The sequence below is a fragment of the Strix aluco genome, chromosome 23, assembly GCF_031877795.1.
Source record: "Strix aluco isolate bStrAlu1 chromosome 23, bStrAlu1.hap1, whole genome shotgun sequence".
Taxonomy (NCBI): Eukaryota; Metazoa; Chordata; class Aves; order Strigiformes; family Strigidae; genus Strix; species Strix aluco.
In genome coordinates, this window is record NC_133953.1 from 3,617,160 (window position 1) to 3,635,951 (window position 18,792).

The following is an 18,792-nucleotide window of genomic DNA, read 5'->3' on the forward strand; positions in this document are numbered from 1 at the left end:
CTTCCTGAAGCTCAGGAGAGGGCAGATTTTCCCCAGCTACACTCATATGGGCCAGGCAAAGCCCCCAGTTCCCCGGGGTGAGCCAGGTCCCTCGCGACAGGATGTCATTATTCCCAATCTGCATTTTGGAAATGTGCTCTGTACAGTGCCGAGTGTGATGCGAATTACAGTCTTGGTTTCCCATCAGCTCAAGAATAACAGCCAAAAGCATAAAAGAATGAAAGCTGCCTCTCGCAGCCCCCCTCTCCGTTCGGAAGGCTGTTAAGGATGCAGCGTTTGGTACGAACATAAACAAACCTGCGCATGCATCTCTCTGTGCTGAGTGGCTCCTGCCAAGAACAAACAAGTAATTAAAAGCTAGTTAAAATTCTGTTTCCTCTGGTACGTACAGAGATTGGGATCAATGACTTAACTGATCAAAAAGGGTCAGACTCTTCAAGCTCTCAGAAATCAAATGTACTTGTCCCTTCCCCACTACACTTTTTCGCACCACCAGCTGCCCTGTGGATCCAGGATGCGTTTCTGCCAGCATCTCTTGGCTGGGATTATAATCGAGTTTCTTGCTTTCTCGCATGCGTCGTTAAAGTTTGGAGATTGAGTGCCATGCGTGCTCTGCCTCCGATTTACGCCATAACCTTCAGCAAGTCCCTTAACGAGGCATCGTTCCCTGAACAGCGTGAGGCTGATGTCGCTCCCTCCAGAGGAAACACAGGAATATCGGTGCAGGCTTTGCATGTGATCGGCTCAATAAGTGCAAGGCATTTGCTGCTGCCTCTGTGCGAGCTCGCTATAAATGTGTCTGACACATCTACTTTGAGTGTAAGTTCTTCAGGGCAGAGACCATCTGCTGCTTGTGCCGGTACCAGAGTACTGCAACACAGCCGTGTTCCAGCCTGCCCTTCAGGCATTTACCAAACTGAACAGGATTCATAATCACAGTCTTAAAAAGTCCGTCCATCAGGACTTGGTCTTCCGCTGCCCAACAAAGGACCAATTAGGACCTTGCGTAGGGCAGCTGCCCAGTGACCCAGGCAGGCTTGCAAGGGCATCTCCCAGGTCAGGTCGCCCACAGCAAGCCCGGCTTTGCTGCATGGAGGCGATGAGGAGGATGGCAGAGGCAGCCGGGGCTCCTGCCCTCCCCACCAGCAGGGAGGTCTCCCCAGCAGGGAAGCCTGGACCCCCACTTCCCTCTCCAGCACTTGGCCCCTCTTTGTCCAGACCTTTCTTGCTTTGCTTGAGGAGGGTGTCTGAGCGCTGTGTGGCAATTAACTTATTAAACTGGTAAATATTTATTCAACAAGGAAAGGCAAGATAGCTAATTGCTCTGGTTTTCCTTCAAGGATGTGGTTTGCAGAGCAGTGGAAGGCAGCCCCACAGCCCCATCTGCTCCTGTCCCCTCCCCTCCCTTCTCTTCCTCAGTCCAACAAACATCTCTGCAATGTCAAAAATCACAGCTGATGTATGTTAATCACAGTGCAGATCAGATGTAGCCTAATAAATAATCACAAATAAATCTCTTGCTGAGGAGTTGCCTCCACGCCCTGGTCTCCTCCCAGCGTGATGACATTTTATTCTCATTTCCGTGTACCTCCAGTGGCAAGTGATCTCTCCCCACCCCGCCAACCCATCCACCACGGTGCGTGTGTCTCTTATCGCACATAACCAAATATGGCAGCTTTAAATGGGGTTGTCATTTTTCTCAATTTCACTTGTTGTGATATAATCAAGTATGGATTTCTGACATGGAGACTCTAATAGGCTGCCTGACTTGCAGGCTGCTAAGAGAAAAGGCTTGCTTTGTTTATTATGTTCCCATTCTGACCAGCTGGTGGGACCTGTGGAAGGCAGGAGATAGATGACAAGTCCTGAGCAGTTGCTCTGCTTGGCAGAGGGCTGAAATCAGGTGCCCAGTGCCATTTCTGCACAAAGGGATGTTGAAAGTCAGGTTTATTTGTAGCATACACATGCTTTTGCTCACATACCTGCCTCTACAGCAGGGAATGAGGGACTAGCTAGCACATGATTTTGGCTCATCAGCCCTGAAAGTCCTTGCTGTGCTCTACCTTAAGCTGAGAAAATGTAGATTTGGTGAGTACACTGGAATAGCTGAGTTTAGGCCAAGTGAACTGAGGCTTAAAGTGTTTCTACTTGATTGCTGCAGAAGACACGAAATGAGAAGGACCGAATGAATAGCTCCTTCATTCCAGCCAGAGGAGGTTTGACAGCCAAGGCAGCGGAGCTGAGGAGCTGAGCACCCCTCCTGACAACCCGTGCTGCTCTGCCAGCCAGCCTCCCGCTTCACTGAAGCAGGAATGGGAGCAACCGCTGGCCCCAGGCGTGCCCAGGACCATGGTACTCATCAGTCTGTCAGTTGTTGACCATCTGGTGACGCCACATTAGGCTCAGGATTTGCAGCAGCCTGTGCTTGGTTTTTGCTTATCGACTCCAGAGAAAGGACCCTGGAGAGGGAGGGATCTGGATCTGCATCTGGATTAGATGTGGTCATCCTAGAATAATCACGTTTTGTTTTGGTGAGACCAAATGCGCTGCAGTTATATCTAGCATGCAGCAGCGTTTCTGCCTTTCCAGGCTGAGATTTCTTGCTTTCCTTCTGCCATACAGACAGAAGAGAGTTCTCTTGCCTGCCTTTTTTAGGGACAAACGTCTATGAGAAATGACACAGGTAGGGGCTGAGTGTTTCTGCAAGAGAGAACAGGCAAGCGCTGGGGTCCCTTCAGACTCCGTGTGTGTGTGTGTGCAGGGCAGGCAGGGAGTCACACGGTCTCTTACAGACCTGAACACAGAGAAATCCAGGACCACGCCATATAGCTCTGCTCTTCCTCCTCTTCCCGGACGTCCTGCACGTTCAGGCTCTTCTGTCACAGTATCAGCTGAAAACAAAGACTTCCAAGAACGACTGAGGAGGGTAAATGAATCTCTCCTGCCTCCATCTGAGAATTTGCAGGAGGCCTTCATCAATTATTGGACATTTTGAACATTTCTATTCCAGGAAAAATAGCTCTTCCAATTAGCAAAGCTGTATTGGGACCGGCTAAAAATATCTGACAGACTCCAGATATTGTCATTCCCATCTTCAAAACAGACAGATAAGAGAGAGTTTGTGCCCTCCGTGGGAACAGAATATCTTTATTCTTATCCACAACTGTGAATGAAAAGAATATGTAGCAGCAGCCTGAAAATGACTGTAGCGGAAAAGAACCAGAACTACTACTACTGTAAAGTCACAGGAGAGAGTCTTTGCCAAGCCTGAGACTTAAAGCTTCCAACGCAATTTCCTTAATGAGCGTAATTTATTGACAAACTGCCCCAGAAACATAGAGAAGACATCAAGGCCTTAATTACAGAAAGGAACTTTGTTACAGGAGCATCTCACGATGGAGCCTCAGCCAAGGCGCAGCCAGTGCCTGGGAGTTTCTTGCCAGCTCTGGGATGCCGGGGAGGGATAAACCACCCCAATCTTCTGCTCGAGAAGCTCCAGTTTGCTCAGCCGAGGGCAGGCAGTGCCCTTCACACCTTGCAGGTTCCCATTGCCTCATTTTATTCTTGAGTGTGTAAACACCTGTGGAAGAAAAGAGGCAGCTGAGTCAGTTTAGCTCAAGATGAAGAAGGGAACCAGGGGCCTGTGGGGCATCCAGGAAAGCCGTGTAGTCACTAGAGAGAAGAGCTTTGGTGGTGCCTACCTTTGGCCTCGAGCAGCCCATGATCCTCTGGATGGGATCGGCGAGAGGTGCAGAGGGAGTGCACCTTGGAGCCTGCAGACTCGTGAGATGGTGTCACCTCTCTGAACTAGTGCGAGAAGCTCCAGCAAGGTGAGCAAAGGATGTGACTGGAAATGTGAGTCCCTCCGAGATGCTGGGGGCGTAGTCTCCAGTAGTGTCTTTGGCTCTGAAGGCCCTTGGTTTGGGTGCAGGTGCTGGCTGTAGAAGTCATTTGTCTCTCTCTTATGGGAAGAATATAAGGAAAAGCAGAACACAGCAGCAATTGATAAAAAAAGGGAAAGGTCAAAAGAAGAACGTAATATCTTTCACTGTTCGTACCTCGCCTGCTTATACCAAGCGCAGTAAGATAACCCAGTACGGAAGAGAGACCTTGTCTTAAAGAGAGACTCTGGAATTATACCCAGGAGAACCTGAACCTTTGCCTAGGATGTGACTTGAAATTAATCTGAAAATGGACACAGGATGGTCTGAACCACTGATGCTTAACTCATCTATTTGTTAAAAGGCTTAATAAGCCAGATCCTCTAAAAATGCTAATGTGGATCCCATCTTGTCCTTAAGGATACTTTACTTTTGGTTCTTTACTTCATGCGGGGCAGAGTTTGCCGTAGGTTTATGAGATGTTTCGGTCCTAGCTGGTGACTGGAACTCAGAATATCACAGCATCCTGGATATTTTTAGTAAAGGAGGATTTTTGTGCAACAACTATTGCCTAACAACTATTGCCTTTTCTAGCAACAACTTAGTCTTCAGAAGAACTGCCAAGACCTTGTGAAATTCAGGTTTTGCATAAGATTAAGCATACTTCAGTAGTAAAACAGTGTTTTTTTAATGGAAATGGAATTTAAAGTGCTGATCTGAGTCTGTGGAAGGAAAAAAAAAAAAAAAAAAGCAAAAAGCAGCTATATTTCCTGGGGACTTTTGTGAAAACAGAAAATTATTCCCTGCCTTTGGATTAAGCACAGCTCTAAAATATCAGGATTCTGGACTTTGCTGGCTCTGGGTTTGCTATGGCAATTGAGGTTACATGTTATTTATTACCAGCTATTATTAGTTTATGTGGTGTCACAGACGGGCAGGGTAAGGCAGCGGACTAGGGAAAAATGAGGCCTCTGTGTGTCAAAGATGATCCCCGGCAGCAGCTTTTGTGTAAAGCGAGCAACCTACAGCGGAGCAGCTGCCGTGCTGCAAGTGCTGGGAAACGGCTGCTGGAGCGAGCTGCATTGAGCAAACAGTGATAGATGTTTTCAGCGCACAACAGAGCAAGGTGCCAGTAAGAAATACGCTGACAGCCTGGCCGAGATGTGATAAAAGGCTGTTTCCACTCTGACTTTACAGTAAAAGCCTTCGCAGGAGCTCTGGCTCGCAGGCAGCTTCCCAGTTACAGGTGTTTGGGGAAACTGTAGAGCTGGAGGTTTTGTGATGCCAGGACTGACTTTGTGGTTTGGGGCAGAAGATACAGACTCCTGGAAGCTAAGGGCTAATGCAAGCCTTTAGCCCTGCGTTGGGAGTTGATTGGTTTTTTGGGGAGTCCTTTGGAGGAGACGGTAAGGAAAGAAGATGCCTGAGGTAGATGAGCATCGCCCGAACGCTTGCAACGTTCAGCGTGGGAGAGGTGTGTCAGAGGTGCTCAGTGCCGAAACACGGATATTATAGACTGCACAGAGAGCAAGACCACTGCTTTAGTCCTGTGGTTTGTGCTCTATTCTCCCCTCTCCCCTTGTCCCCCATGGTGGCGTTGAGTGTGCTCGGAGGTAAGTTAGTGTAAGGTTAAGGTCAGTGCTAGGTTAACGGTAGGACTAGATGATCAAGGTCTTTTCCAACCTAGATGATTCTGTGAGGTTAGTGGCTGTTCTTTCCACCTGGGAGGAGGCTGTGTTGCACAGGAGCTGCGTACGCAGAGCTGGTGGTGGCAGGAGAAGTACACTCGCCAAAATGGGAAGTGTTCAGCTTTTGAGAAACTTCTCCTAGAAATCTATCCTCCCTTTGCACAAATTTTGCTACATCTGAGAAGATTTTCAGTGGTGGCAGCGTCCTTGTGAAAATTTAAGGTGCTTTGAGAGAAGATCAACCTGCTGTTTCTAGCAGTGAGGCCTTACTTTTCAAGGAAAGGTTGTTTGCTGAGAAAAAACAGGAAATTCTGACGCATCCTGGAGATAAAAATATCATGTTCCCTGAGATAAAAGTAATAATTTTATTGAGTTTTGTAGAGCAGAAACATTTCAAGGCTGAAGAAGGAAAACTAGAAATATTGCAAACGTCTCTTTTTTTCTTCTTCTTTTTCTGCATAAAAATATTTTCTCCCCACTCTGCTTCGTGCAAAGGATCCCACCCACCTCCGAGCTCAGGGGTGCTCTCCTGCCCAGCAAGCGTGGTGTGGAGCCTGCTCGGGTGGACGAGGGTGTCAGATGGGGACCCCCCCTCGGCGGCCCTGCCAGCAAGGGGTGCAGCGCATCCTACCATGGGGAGGACAGAGCGCTGCGATTGTCTTTTTTTTTTCTCTATCAATTCACCTCTTTCTTTGCCTGGAGGAACAAAAGGGGTTGAGGTGGGGAGAAAAATATTCTTAGGAGATGAATCCCTGCAGGGAGATGCTGCAGGATTCAGTCATTTGTTGCATTTGCTGTCACCTGTTTCCCCTGCAAGGCTTCTCAAAGGCCCCTTTATTTCCCTTCTGGTGCTCCCAGCCGTTGTCAGCATCGGGGCAGGTGGGTCTCTTGGTTGTTTTCAGAATGGCCTATTTAATTTGTAGAAATAAAAGCAGGTCAAACTCCTTTTTGTTTCCCTCCCAGGGCCGCAAACCTGGCTACTTCTCATTCCTGGATCCCTTTTCCCCTGGTGTCTGGCTCTTCATGCTGCTCGCCTACCTGGCTGTCAGCTGCGTCCTCTTCTTGGTGGCTCGGTAATGTGACTGGCGGTGCCTTTTCCGTCCTCGCGATGCCATCTAGCGTCACGCTCCCAGACCCATGGGGGGATGCCTGGTGAGGGGCCGGGCAGGGGGACACAGGGATACCCCCCCGGCCACCAGCGTGGAGAGGGCAGTAAGGGGGGCAGAAGCGTCCCAGCCCCCTGCCTTCCGCCACCCGGGGACCAGGGCTTTGCCGTCGAGTCTGCGCACAGGCACGTCACGGATGCATATGGCAGCCCCGGGGTGGCCGTTGGCATGGCTGTGACAGCTTGCCGCGATTCGGGAGCGTGCTTGGCCGCAGCGGTGGGTGCCGGGGCCGAGAGCTGCGTGGGAAGGATGGGAGGAGGTTTGGGGGTAGGGCTGGTGCTGTGGAAATGGTGCTGCTCCCTGTAGGTGCTCGATCTGCAACAGAGCAACCAACCACTTGTCTTGGACAGGAAGGGTGGAGGCTGCAGGTACCAGCAAATGCATTCAGAGTTGTTAACGCAAATTCCAGCAGCGATGCTTGGTTCCTCTGGCCCTGCAAAACCCAGTGTGTACAGAAAAAGAAAGTTCATTAATATCTTTCAAGAGCCTCTTGGTTGATGTGCAGAGCCTCACTTGACTGCTCTCAGTTCCGTTTCCCTATGACTAATTGAAATCAGCCTTAAAATATATCACCGTGTGCCTGCCTGCAGCATGTCTCCCATCGAGGCCCAGGGTCCGTGCTCCTCCTAACAAACTGCTTATGGTTGGTGGCATAGATGGGCCTTTTCAGATGGAGTTGAACAGTGTCCTGGCAATGTGTACCAAAAACATGCTCTGGGCTTGATGGCTCTTTCGGGACACAGTTAATACTCAATTCTCATTACGGAAATTGGAACTGTGCTGTCACTCAGTCCCTTGGCATAGCTAAAGTCATCCTGACAGGGCTTTAATGGTTTCTTCGAATGCCATTACAGCCTCAGAAACATAGTTCTGAAGGAACCATTGAATAATGCAGTCCAATGCTCTCTGCAGACTGAGATTTGGTGCCTCTTTAGCCCCCTCCTCATGTTTTAAACATGATCCTCCAAAAAGGTGCCTTTACGTGGCTTCCCACTGGAGATGAAGGTTTGGATGCTGCTCTCTGCCTTGCTCAGCAGTAAGAAGCTTTTGACCCTGTGAATTGCAGAAGACTCTCCCAGAGCAGTGTTTTATACTGCCAGTGCTTGATCCAACCATAGAAAGTCTTCAAGAAATAACCTCCGCCTCCCTGGCATCACAGTGAGGTAGGAGATGCAGAAAAGAAAATACACACCTCATTTTGGTCAAATGCTGTGTGAGCTGGCAGAGCCCTGCAGCTGTATTGGCACTATCCCCAAAACAACCCTCCCAGGCACCAGCTTTGTTAACCATTAGCAATATAATGAACTGCAGCATAGGAATTAGAAGACTTTCTTAGCAACCAGGGAATTGAGGATTGGAAACGGCAAAAAAGAGCTAGGCTACAGTCACTTCGGTGACAGGCTGTCATTTATTTCAGATTCCCACCTCTGCCCTGTCCCCGTGAGCACTGAAAGGTTGTGATGCTTTGAAACACCAGCACTTGGCTTCGAACTAGACCCGAGACCTAGACTTTGCCAGGGCAATCAGACTCAGAGCAACCATTTTGACCAATACAGTTATTTTTCTTATTTCAATTTCATATCAAGTCTGTGCACATCTGGAATTATTGTGGTTGTCTGTGGTATGAATTTGCACACAGGACTCCAGCCTCCCCACAGCCCATGCCCAAATTTTCAGCAGAGCTTCTCAAAACTTTTACAAATCTTTACAAGAAAGCCTCTGGCTTCTGAGTCTTAGAGCAAGCATTTCACACAGCTCTGAGCCGTGGGCATCAATTGACGGTAAAGAATTTCCTCCTCAGAAGAATCTGCCTCCAGGAGAGTTAGGGTTTCACAGATTTTATTTTTTCGTTTCTTTTCTCCAGAGTGCCTCATTTCCCAGTGAATTACCTGAGCTACCTGTTTCTTGTCATTTTAGATTGACACCGTATGAGTGGTACAGCCCCCACCCCTGCTCGCAAGGCAGGTGCAATCTTCTCGTGAATCAGTATTCTCTTGGCAACAGCTTGTGGTTTCCAGTCGGGGGATTCATGCAGCAAGGCTCCACCATTGCCCCGCAGGCGTTATCCACGCGCTGTGTCAGTGGAGTCTGGTAAGGAGGTCAGCCCTCCTCTTAAGGAAGGCTTCTCTGTGGGCCTCTTCTGGGCAGCAGCAGCTGGAGAGGCGGAGGGTGGGGATGGAGATCAGATTCAGTCCGTGGGGGAAATCTCATGTCACAGTCTTTGCTTCCCCTTTTCCTAGGTGGGCATTCACCTTGATCATCATCTCCTCCTACACGGCCAATCTGGCAGCCTTCCTCACCGTGCAGCGGATGGACGTCCCCATCGAATCTGTAGATGACCTGGCTGACCAGACAGCCATCGAGTACGGCACCATTCACGGCGGCTCCAGCATGACCTTCTTCCAAGTAAACCCCATTCTTTTGCTAACTAGGGCAGGGGGTGCAGAGGGCACCCTTTACTCAGGGTGTCACCCCAGCCTGTCATGCCTCTTTCATTCCAGTTTCTGGCACAGAGGGGACCTCTGGAGAGACCCCCTGGCTGCTTGGTGGCACAGGACTGGGGTAGATCCACAGTGGGTGACGACAGGGTGAATGGTGGGGGAGGCATGGCAGAGCACAGGGAAGGCAGGATTTTGTAACACAGCAGCTGGCATGCTCTTGGGATGCTGGAGGACGAGGGTCAGGACATCTGTGCTGGACCCTGGAGCAGCAGATTTTCCTGCTTGGACTTAGAAAGCAACTTAACGCTTGGAGTGTCACCATGTGGGTGGGAAAGTGGTTCACATCCCTGTGTCACAGTGATGACATGACGTGGTCTTCAGCAGCTGAGCATCTGCAGTCAAATTTCCATGGGTCTCTATGCAGTTTTGATGTGATCTTAGCTTTTATATGAGAGTCTCAGGTTGGGTAAGCAAAAAAACGTTTGCAAAGCCCAGGTAGGCTAGCATATGTCAAAGTCTGGATGTGGTCAGTGGCACTGAAAATAAGTAAGTCAAGTGTATGCAAACTTATGCGTGCCATTTAGCCCAATTTAATTTTTATCTTCCCTGCTCTATTCAGCAGGGAAATAAATGAGTGAATCTCTTCTGCAGTGCTCTGAATGCACAAAGAACTGCTTGAGGATTATTTATTTATTACTCGTTGAAATTCTGAGAGCAGAAGAAGCTTTTTCTCACTTTTTTTTCCCCACTCTGAGTCTGAACTGAATTGGGAAGCCTGAGAAATCTCTCGAGTGAGCCTGAGCTTTTCAGCCCAACTTTACACCCTTCAGGGGTTTAGCAAAAAGCTACTTTTAAGCAGAGCGTTATATCTAAAATGAGCTGAAGAGAGCCCAAGTGACTAAGGTGGTTGTATACAAAGCACTCGCTTAGTTCTTTTCAGGAAGGCTTTCAAGTTTAAAATCCTGACTGTGGCTCTGCGCTGCCTGGTGGGTGCTGGAGTCGCTGGTATCAGAGAAAAAATTAGCAAAAGCTGTTCTTGTACCATTTGCAACGCATTAAACTGTGTTGGGATCCATTTGCCTCTGGTGTAACGATGGTGAGTCAACCGCGGTGATGGATTAAGCAGGCATGGCTGAGGCTCTTCACCACCCGCCCCGTTACTGGCTGCGTGAGGTGTGTGTCCACCGCTGAAGCACCTTGCCTTGTAACCTGTCCTGGCAGCCGTTTCCCCTGACACTAACACACAGGATTAAGATTTAAAAGTGCAGTGAATTGGGAACAAACACGCACCCTGTTTGTCTGCCCCTTGCCCAAGTGGCTGCACCCAGAGGACAGAGCTGGACAGATAAGGGCAGTAACTAGGTCAGCAGCAGACTCCCTGAGGCTCTCCGGCATCGCTCACCAGCCACAGAAAATGAGCCCTTGAAAGTGTGATGGCAGGGGGTGCCTGGCAGCACCTCACGTACCTGCTGCCTTGGCCGGGAGGGGAGGTGGTGTAAGGGATTCTGTGTGCTGCAGAAATGCAAGGCTGAGGGGAAAGGGGCAAATTCAGAAACCCCTCCTGTAGGCCAGAGTGTGTTTATCTTCAGTCTTTGTGCAAGCAGGTTTCACTCTTTGCTCAGCCTGGGAGAGAGATTAACCACAGTCAGCTTTTCCTCTCGATCGAACCAAGGTGGATTCAACCACCAGCAAAGTGAGGATCTGGGGCTGGTTGACCTTTAGGTTACTGCAGTCAATGAGAAAACTCCAGTTCTCTTAAGGAGGTACTTTGATTTGCCTCACACGGGGGTGAACCAAATCCAGATTCAGGGAGCATCAAGCTCCCAAGAGCTTTAGTGCTGCCCCCAGCCCTTCTCAGGGTGATGGTGTCTGGCTCTGATGCTGGTGAACTGTTAAGCACAAGTTTACAGTGACAGAGAATGGGGTGTGAGCTCTCCAGGGAGCTCTCCAGGTGGTTTAAATCAGCCAAGCACAAGCTATTTCTTCTGGCTTTTTTTGTGTGTTTTTGATATACTGTTATGGAAACTACGTATTTTTCTAAAATTGAATTTATGCAAAGAGCTTTGCTGGAACCTATTGGAATTAGGGATGCATTTCATGCCCAGCTTTGCCAACAAAGTCTCAAATCCACCAAGAGATTTGGGTCTCTAAATCTCATTGAAATAAATGGAGGTTAGGATCTAAATCCTTTTTGAATCTGGCACCAAATCTGCTGTGACGCCTTTCCCCGTTGTGGCCTTTTCATAGCGGGGTCTCATTTGGGGTTTATGTTACATCCAGCTGCTCCTACCCTTAGCTGGGCTTGCCTCCTTTCTCCTGCAGAACTCCCGCTACCAGACGTACCAGCGGATGTGGAACTACATGTACTCCAAGCAGCCAAGCGTCTTTGTGAAGAGCACGGAGGAAGGGATTGCGCGCGTGCTGAACTCCAATTACGCCTTCCTGCTGGAGTCCACCATGAACGAGTATTATCGTCAGCGCAATTGCAACCTCACGCAGGTCGGGGGCCTTCTGGACACCAAGGGCTACGGGATTGGCATGCCCGTCGGTAGGCAGTGAAGAAAAATTCTAGTCCTTCTCAGCTGTCGGCAGAGGACCGGAGCGTTTGAAAGGCTGAACCGGCTCTGAAGCCAATGTCACGTTTCACGGCTCTGCCCAGGGTCATTTTTTATCTCAGGAGGAAAATCAAATACATTGCAATTGCCCAAGGTGCACGCTCAGAGCCAGATGTACGAGACCCTGCTCTTCTCCAGAGCCATGTGACACGCGACTGCGGCTCTTTAAATAATTCATGTGAAAGATGTTTCAAAATTGCTGCTTATTTTCTGCATATATGCTCTTTGCTGTTTCCCTTTTGAACCAGTGTTTTTGAATCGTTTTGTGCTCCTTGTTTTATCTCAGAAGTGCTGTAAAAGTAATGCTGTTGCAACTCTTTTAGTTTTTAGTGCAAGTTTCTTAACAGCTGGTGGTCCTTAAAACTCCAGGATAGAGAATTGGGCAATTCGGTGACTATCTCGGCTAATAATCGGGTTTAACAAATGCAGGGTCTTTGTCTTTCAAATATGAGAGCTAGCAAGAGAACATCATCTCCCAGGGCAGCGCAGAAAAAGGATGTAGTAGTTGTTATTCCAAGCCATCTGATCTTTCAGCCCATCTTGCAGGCTCGGGAAGCCTTGTTCCTGACCTTTAAGCACCTGCACTTAGCAATACAAAGTTAAGGTGAATTACATAAGAACCATCACACAAACAGTCACTGTAGTTTAGCTAACATGCATAAGCTTGTAAAGTCACAGTAACCTGATCGTGAGTACAAATCCGTACTTTCAGGACTAAATTTGTTCTGACATTGTCTTGTTAAACAGTGAAACTGTAGCAGATAAGAAGAGCAGAAAGCTGCTCGCTGGGACAATAGTGCAGAGTTACCAGGAGAGCTGTGGTCTTTCCCACGGCCCTTCTTTGGGATCTCTGGTAGCAGACACCATCAGGACTCCAGTAGAGCTCGGTCCCGAGCGCAGAAGTGAGCCTCCTCTACCGTGAACATTTGGGCTGGCGTAGAGGTTGAACTTGCTGCTGTTGCAGTGCACCAGTTTGAGGGAAGGAGTGTTAGAGCAGGGTTGAAGTCGGAGGCACAATGACAGGAGAGGGACCTCAGTGGTCTGGAGGAGCAGTGATGTGATACTGAACTGCCTGTTCAGACCCTGCCCCTGAAGCCAAAGCTCCTCCTTGTAATGGATGTCTTCAAATGGCCTACATGGGTCTTGGTGGACAGGCGAAATTACCGCCTGCTGACGACATTAACCAGTTGACAGTCCCAGCAGGGAGGCTGCAGGTTTCAAGGGTTTACACGGCCTGAAGTCCCTTCCAAACGGTTCAGAGATGAGCTTTTGTAGCTGGGCACACTGGCAGGGCATCGTGGTGGGGACGAAGGCTGGCCAAGGCGGTGCCTTACCACGTACCTCTTGGTTTTGCAGGCTCTGTGTTTCGTGACGAGTTTGACCTGGCCATTCTCCAGTTGCAAGAGAACAACCGCCTGGAAATCCTGAAGCGGAAGTGGTGGGAAGGAGGCAAGTGTCCCAAAGAGGAGGACCACAGAGCCAAAGGTAAGCCACGCCGCTCTCCAGTAGCGTGCTGAAGGGACCAGGCAGTCAAAGCATCCTTGCCAACAGCGCAAGGATGAACGTCCATCTGCACATGAGCGCTGCCAGGTTTTCTGCCTGAGAATTACTTTTTCCCCTTCTTCTGACCTGAGATTCCTTCCTTCACAATTCAAGGAGAAATCCAAACAGCTCTGCTGTGCCTCATGCTGTGTGTTTTTGCCTGGGGCAGAGATAGCGGGAACAACCAAATGACAAATATTGGAGGCATATGGAGGGTAAATTAGCTTCTAATGAATGTCTGGGAAAATGGATGGCTAAAGGGATCGGACCAAAATCCTGGGTTCCTTCAAGGGAGATGGATCTCCACCACAGGCCCGCTGGTTAATGGCTCCAAGTGAAAGTGCCTTTTAAACAGCCAGGGGAAGGGACACGAGGACTTTATTAGTACATCTGAAAACTGAGGAGCAAATTCTTTTGGGTAATGCTATGCAAATTGCCATAAAAGCTACCACATTAGGCTGATGTCCCAGAGTGAAAGCAGTTGCCAGCTTAACGCAGTTTCTGCATTTCTTTTAGTTTTGGCAGTCACCCTTTCCTCAGCGAGTGTTTTCTGGGAGGACAGCAGGTCTCCCAGTTGAAAGGACACTCTTCTGACCTTCCTGAGTGCAGAGATGGAGAGCCAAGCCGGGTCCATGGTAGCTGTTTTTGTTTTCTTGCCACTGTAGCGGGTGTAGGTGTGTGTGTCTGTGCAGTTCGTGAGCTAGGCTGGATGAGAGCCCGTGGGGACCTTGCGCCGGCAGCCCGGGCTGATCATCTCGAGGCAGAAGGTGTTGGCCCAGTGTAAGACATCAGGCCTCAGGGCAAGGTGATAAACTATTAAAGAAGTTACTTTTGAAAGCGAGCTGGCACATGGGAGTCTTTTCTTCCGTGGACTGTGCAAAAAGCAGCTCTGAAGTGGAATCTAGTGTGTGGGCTGTTTTGAGATGGCTTTGGATGGGGGTGGCTGGCAAGCAGGCTCCTGGGCTGTTCCTGGCACTACCTGCTGCGCTCTGTGACCCTGGACAAGTCTTTCTGCTGTTTTGTGCCCTCTGTTGTGGCTCACTTTCTCAGTTTGGAAAATGAGGAAGGCTGAAGCCTGCTGGTCTGTGTAAATGGAGGAAGGAAATGCCTCTCGAGTGAGCTTGGGAATGGGTGTCTGATGTGGCACCCAGGCAGAATGACAGAAGGATATAGAGAGAGGTATTGGCCCTAAATTCAATCTGAGAGGTGCTGAGAGGAGAGGATGGCCTTTATCTCGGGTCTAAGCTGTGATTATGGGCTATGTTTTCTGTCCTGCAATTGCTGTCTTAGTGGAAACATCTCTACGAAGGACTGATTTAGAGAGCCACTAGATTGCTCTGGAGGCAATGCCAAAAGAATGACGGAGGAGGAGGGTAAAACGTGACCTCCTAAGTTTTAGAACAAAACAGGTCAGCAATATACAAGGATTTTGGTGAGATTTTATGTCTAAAAGCCATGCAGAGATTAAGTCAATAAATCATTGATTCTTACACTTTGATTTAATGCTACAGAGGGGAGAGGAAGATTTTTATAGATGTTCTTGTTGAGTAATGGCCTCATACAGTCACCTCAGTGCAAAGCACTGCATGCTTTTTAGTAATCAATCCAATCAGGGCCCAGTCTGCTTGAGACCCAAAACCAACAAGCACAGGGGAGAAGAGGAAAGACAGGAAAGTCTGTTTCTCGGACAGCCTGTGCTGAGGCCAGCACTGCTCCCTGGCTCCTCTCAGGGTCCCATTCTGCAAGGCCAGAGGCACAGGCTGCAGTTTTGGGGACAGTGATCGCGGTGGGAAGCGAGGTGACAGCCTCGGCACATGGAAAGCTCAGGCCAGGTTCTTGAGGGGTGGATTTTCCTTCCAGCCGGTGAGCTTTCTGGAGCGCAAGCTTTGTAGGACCGGGCTGGCAGCTGCCGTGTGTGTGATTTAGTCCCTCCCCTAAGCAAAGCTGTCTGCACGTGCGGCGTTTGGCCCGAGGTGGCTGAATGGCTCCTACGATCTGTAGAGATGGTAGTCATCCTGTTGTAAACGAGTCGTCCAAGGGAGGTGAGAGGAGTCGCCCCATGGAAGGGGCTGTTTCCTTCTCATGGGCCAGAGGGTTCCCAACCCGTAACCAGGTACCCCTGGGTGGCGGGGACCCCATTTGGTCACCAGGTAGTGTGAAACAGTGTTGGGTGCTGGTCTTGCTTGGAACCTCTCCTTGCTACTGCAATTCAAGCAGCTGTAATCATTTTTCACCAGCACTTTGTAATGCAATCAAAGGAGCTTTTCTTGATGCCAGCTTCCTTTAAAGCCCTTTCTTGTCTTCTTCATCTCTGCTTCTTTAACAACATTGCTCATCTTCCTTTGCGAAGTTCAAAGCAACTAGAACTGGGTGAATAATTTGCAGGGATTAATGTGCCCGATTGATCTCTCATTTTTTCCTCCTGTTTTCAGTTTGTCCACAAATTGCTTTGTACTTCCCTCCAATGTACTTGCTGTTTATCTGCAAAATCATCATTTCTGAGAATGTGTCTTCGATCGCACCGTTATTGCAAGTCATTCAGTTTGCCATCTGAGTCATGCGGTTAGCTATTAATAGGACAGTGCTGGCTATGTGTTTTTGGTCCCTGGCTAGGTGTGCAATGCCAGCTAAACAGCAAAGAGCTGGGATTTCTGTACAGCGATGCTTGCAATTGGTGTTGTGTCTGCCTCTCCACAGCATTGTTCTCTTCTGCTTTATTTTAGGCCTGGGGATGGAGAACATTGGTGGAATCTTCGTGGTTCTCATCTGTGGCTTAATCGTAGCAATTTTTATGGCAATGCTGGAATTTTTGTGGAGCCTTCGGCACTCTGAACAGTCAGAGGTAGGACCTGAAAGTGTCCTGAGGGGATAGTGTGTAATTATTGCTATCTGCGGGGTGCTCAGCAGTGCAGTGCTCTGGAGCAAGTAATGCACCCAGGCTGAGATGAGCGTTCCTAGTAATGAGACCTCAAACGCACGAGAAGGCTAGGTGCATTGGGCAGGGTCTAAAATGCTCGAGCTTCTCATGCACTCCTACTAAGATCGAGGCTGTAGGGATGCTCCAAGGGCTTTTGAAGGGATCAAGGATGTGTACGACGTCCAGGTACCTTTCCTGGAGACGGGATTCACCTGAGGATTTCTACCTGCAATAGGTTTGGGTCTCGTGTTGATTTGGGGATCCAGAACACAGGAGGGTCTCTGACAAGAGGCGGAATCTGTTGGGCTAAATCAAGCGTAAATGTCCGAGCATTGGTGTCGAAAGCCAGTGGCCAGATTAACGACCGAGTCCGTAACACTTTGGCATCAGAATCCAGAGCAGACGCAGAGCTGCTGGGCTCGCAGCTTGCTTAGGTGAGCAGTATGTCTCGGGTCTGCCTTCCAGGTGTCGGTGTGCCAAGAAATGGTGACGGAGCTGCGCAACATCATTCTCTGCAAGGACAGTTTCCACCCTCGTCGGAGGCGAGGGGGAATGATACGGACTCGCCCCGTTATCCCGGAGGAGCGCCGAGCCCGCAGCACAACCACGCTCAGCAACGGGAAGCTGTGCAGTGGGGGCGAGCCAGATCCCCTGGCACAAAGACTGGCACAAGAAGCCGCCCTGGTCGCCCGAGGGTGCACGCACATCCGAGTGTGCCCCGAGTGCCGCAGGTTTCAGGGCCTCCGGGCACGGCCATCTGTGGGCTCGCCCGCGCAGAGCGAAGAGAGCTTGGAGTGGGAGAAGACGACCAACAGCAGCGAGCCCGAGTAACGCTGGGGCAGGGGGCATTGGGGTGGGCCGAGAGGGTCCTGTTCCATTTTACAGAACATGGACTTGTACAATGTCAACTTGTTTTTAAATTAAAAGCAGTTACCCAGCTTCTCCAGAGCAAGGCGGACCTTTGGGCTGACGCACAGGCCTGGCCGGAGGGACGGCTTTGGTTTCAGTGTCTGAGAGGACGCGCGTCTCGCCGAAGCCTGACGCAGCAGGAGCGAGGTCCTCCGGCTGCTGTCTCCGTGCCACCGTGCGGCTCCGAGGCAGGAAGGAGGGCCGTGGGGGATAACTGGTGTTGTAGCAGATATCGCCCACCCAGGGGCAAGAGCGGTTCTTGGAACTTCTCCACCCCAGGCCAGGAGAAAGGACGCTGGCACCGTCTCCCCATCGTGTAGACTTACCGGGGGCTGTTCTCAGAGGGCGGGGGGAGGGTCTTTTTATTTGACGCGGATAAGGGATGGGAAGGGAGGAGTCATTATTTTGTTTTGGTTTATTTTGGGTACGTCAGGACCTAGTCTCCAAGGCACCAGGTTTCAGGTGCTGAACTCTTCTTCCTTTTCAGAGTGTGGCAGGTGGACTGAGGGAGGAAGGGAAGGATGGGATGGGACACGCTCCCCGTGAGACGTAGCATTTGCTGAAAGTCCATCTGAGGAGCTGTTAAAATAGATATATATAAAAATATATATATATACATAGATATATATATATAAAAATGCCAAAAACCAACCAACAAACACAGTGAACTCAAAGAGGCCTTGAAACGCCTGGAATTTCAGGGGTTCTGTGTCTTTTGTTTATTTCTGGGGTTATCTTTTGCTTTTTTTCCTTGCTGTTTTTGGGATGCAGGTGAGGGAGCCTTTTGAGGAAGGTGAGGTGGGAGCAGGCGTGAGCGGGGAGGCCTGGGGAAGGCTGCCCTTTCCTGCCAGCCGAGGGAGGTGGTATTTGCTGCCCACTGTGGCTCCTCAAAGCGTCCGCAGCCCATGCTCTGCACGCTCCCAAACAAGTGACTCTGAGCTCTGCCCCAGGCTCGTGAGCTCCCCTTGTCCGTGACCCTCGGAGCACCCTCAGCTTCGAGGGTGACTTACAACCCATGTCTAGCAGTGACGATGCCGCACAGCATTTGAGAAAACCATTAGCCCGGGATCTGATGTAAGGAAAATATTTACTTCCCTAGCAACAGCAGCAGCTCACCCTCTGCTTGGTACAGACATGGGTTTTACACTGATGAGTTTAATTTTCTGATTGAAAAACAAATTCTATGCAATTTCTGATTGTAAAAGGAAAGAGACGACAATGGAGAGGGGCAGGGGAGATAAAGCCTTGAGTGAAGGTACATCCTGTTCTTGAATTGTTTTCTTTTCTTTTTGTCTTGAATGTACTGAAATAAAAGATGTCCTTGTATAATCATGCTTTTTTTTTCCTCTTTCCTTCCCTGTCCACACTCACAAAAGTTGTGAGTCAGTTCAAGGCCCATCTGCTCAGGGAGAAACCCAGCAGCTCCCCAGCTGAACGGGAAGAGATGCTTTGCCTGTTGCAGGTCTCTGCTGCCTGAGTGTGTCCATGGTGTTGCCATTATCTGTAGCTGAATGGAAATGGGAGAAAAAAAGAAAAGGCCAAAAAAAGCAAGCCCAAGATACGTGGTGGTAAGGGGGGAAAGAGCCCATAACTAGCAGCAGTGCAGTCTGTCCAGGGGGGGCAGGTTGCCATG

The 18,792-nt window shown here is 49.6% G+C and overlaps 1 protein-coding gene across 1 annotated transcript in view; it reads left to right on the forward strand.

Annotated features, from left to right (window-relative positions):
* The window catches only part of GRIK4 (glutamate ionotropic receptor kainate type subunit 4), a 209,551-nt gene extending 191,065 nt beyond the window's left edge, over window positions 1–18,486 (forward strand). The window contains 8 exon segments of the mRNA XM_074848837.1: window positions 6,533–6,642; window positions 8,653–8,826; window positions 8,976–9,141; window positions 11,499–11,724; window positions 13,148–13,276; window positions 16,057–16,175; window positions 16,716–16,944; window positions 16,947–18,486. Coding sequence (XP_074704938.1) covers window positions 6,533–6,642; window positions 8,653–8,826; window positions 8,976–9,141; window positions 11,499–11,724; window positions 13,148–13,276; window positions 16,057–16,175; window positions 16,716–16,944; window positions 16,947–17,479 — 1,686 coding nt within the window. The 3' untranslated portion in view covers window positions 17,480–18,486.
* Window positions 18,487–18,792: the final 306 nt, after the last annotated feature.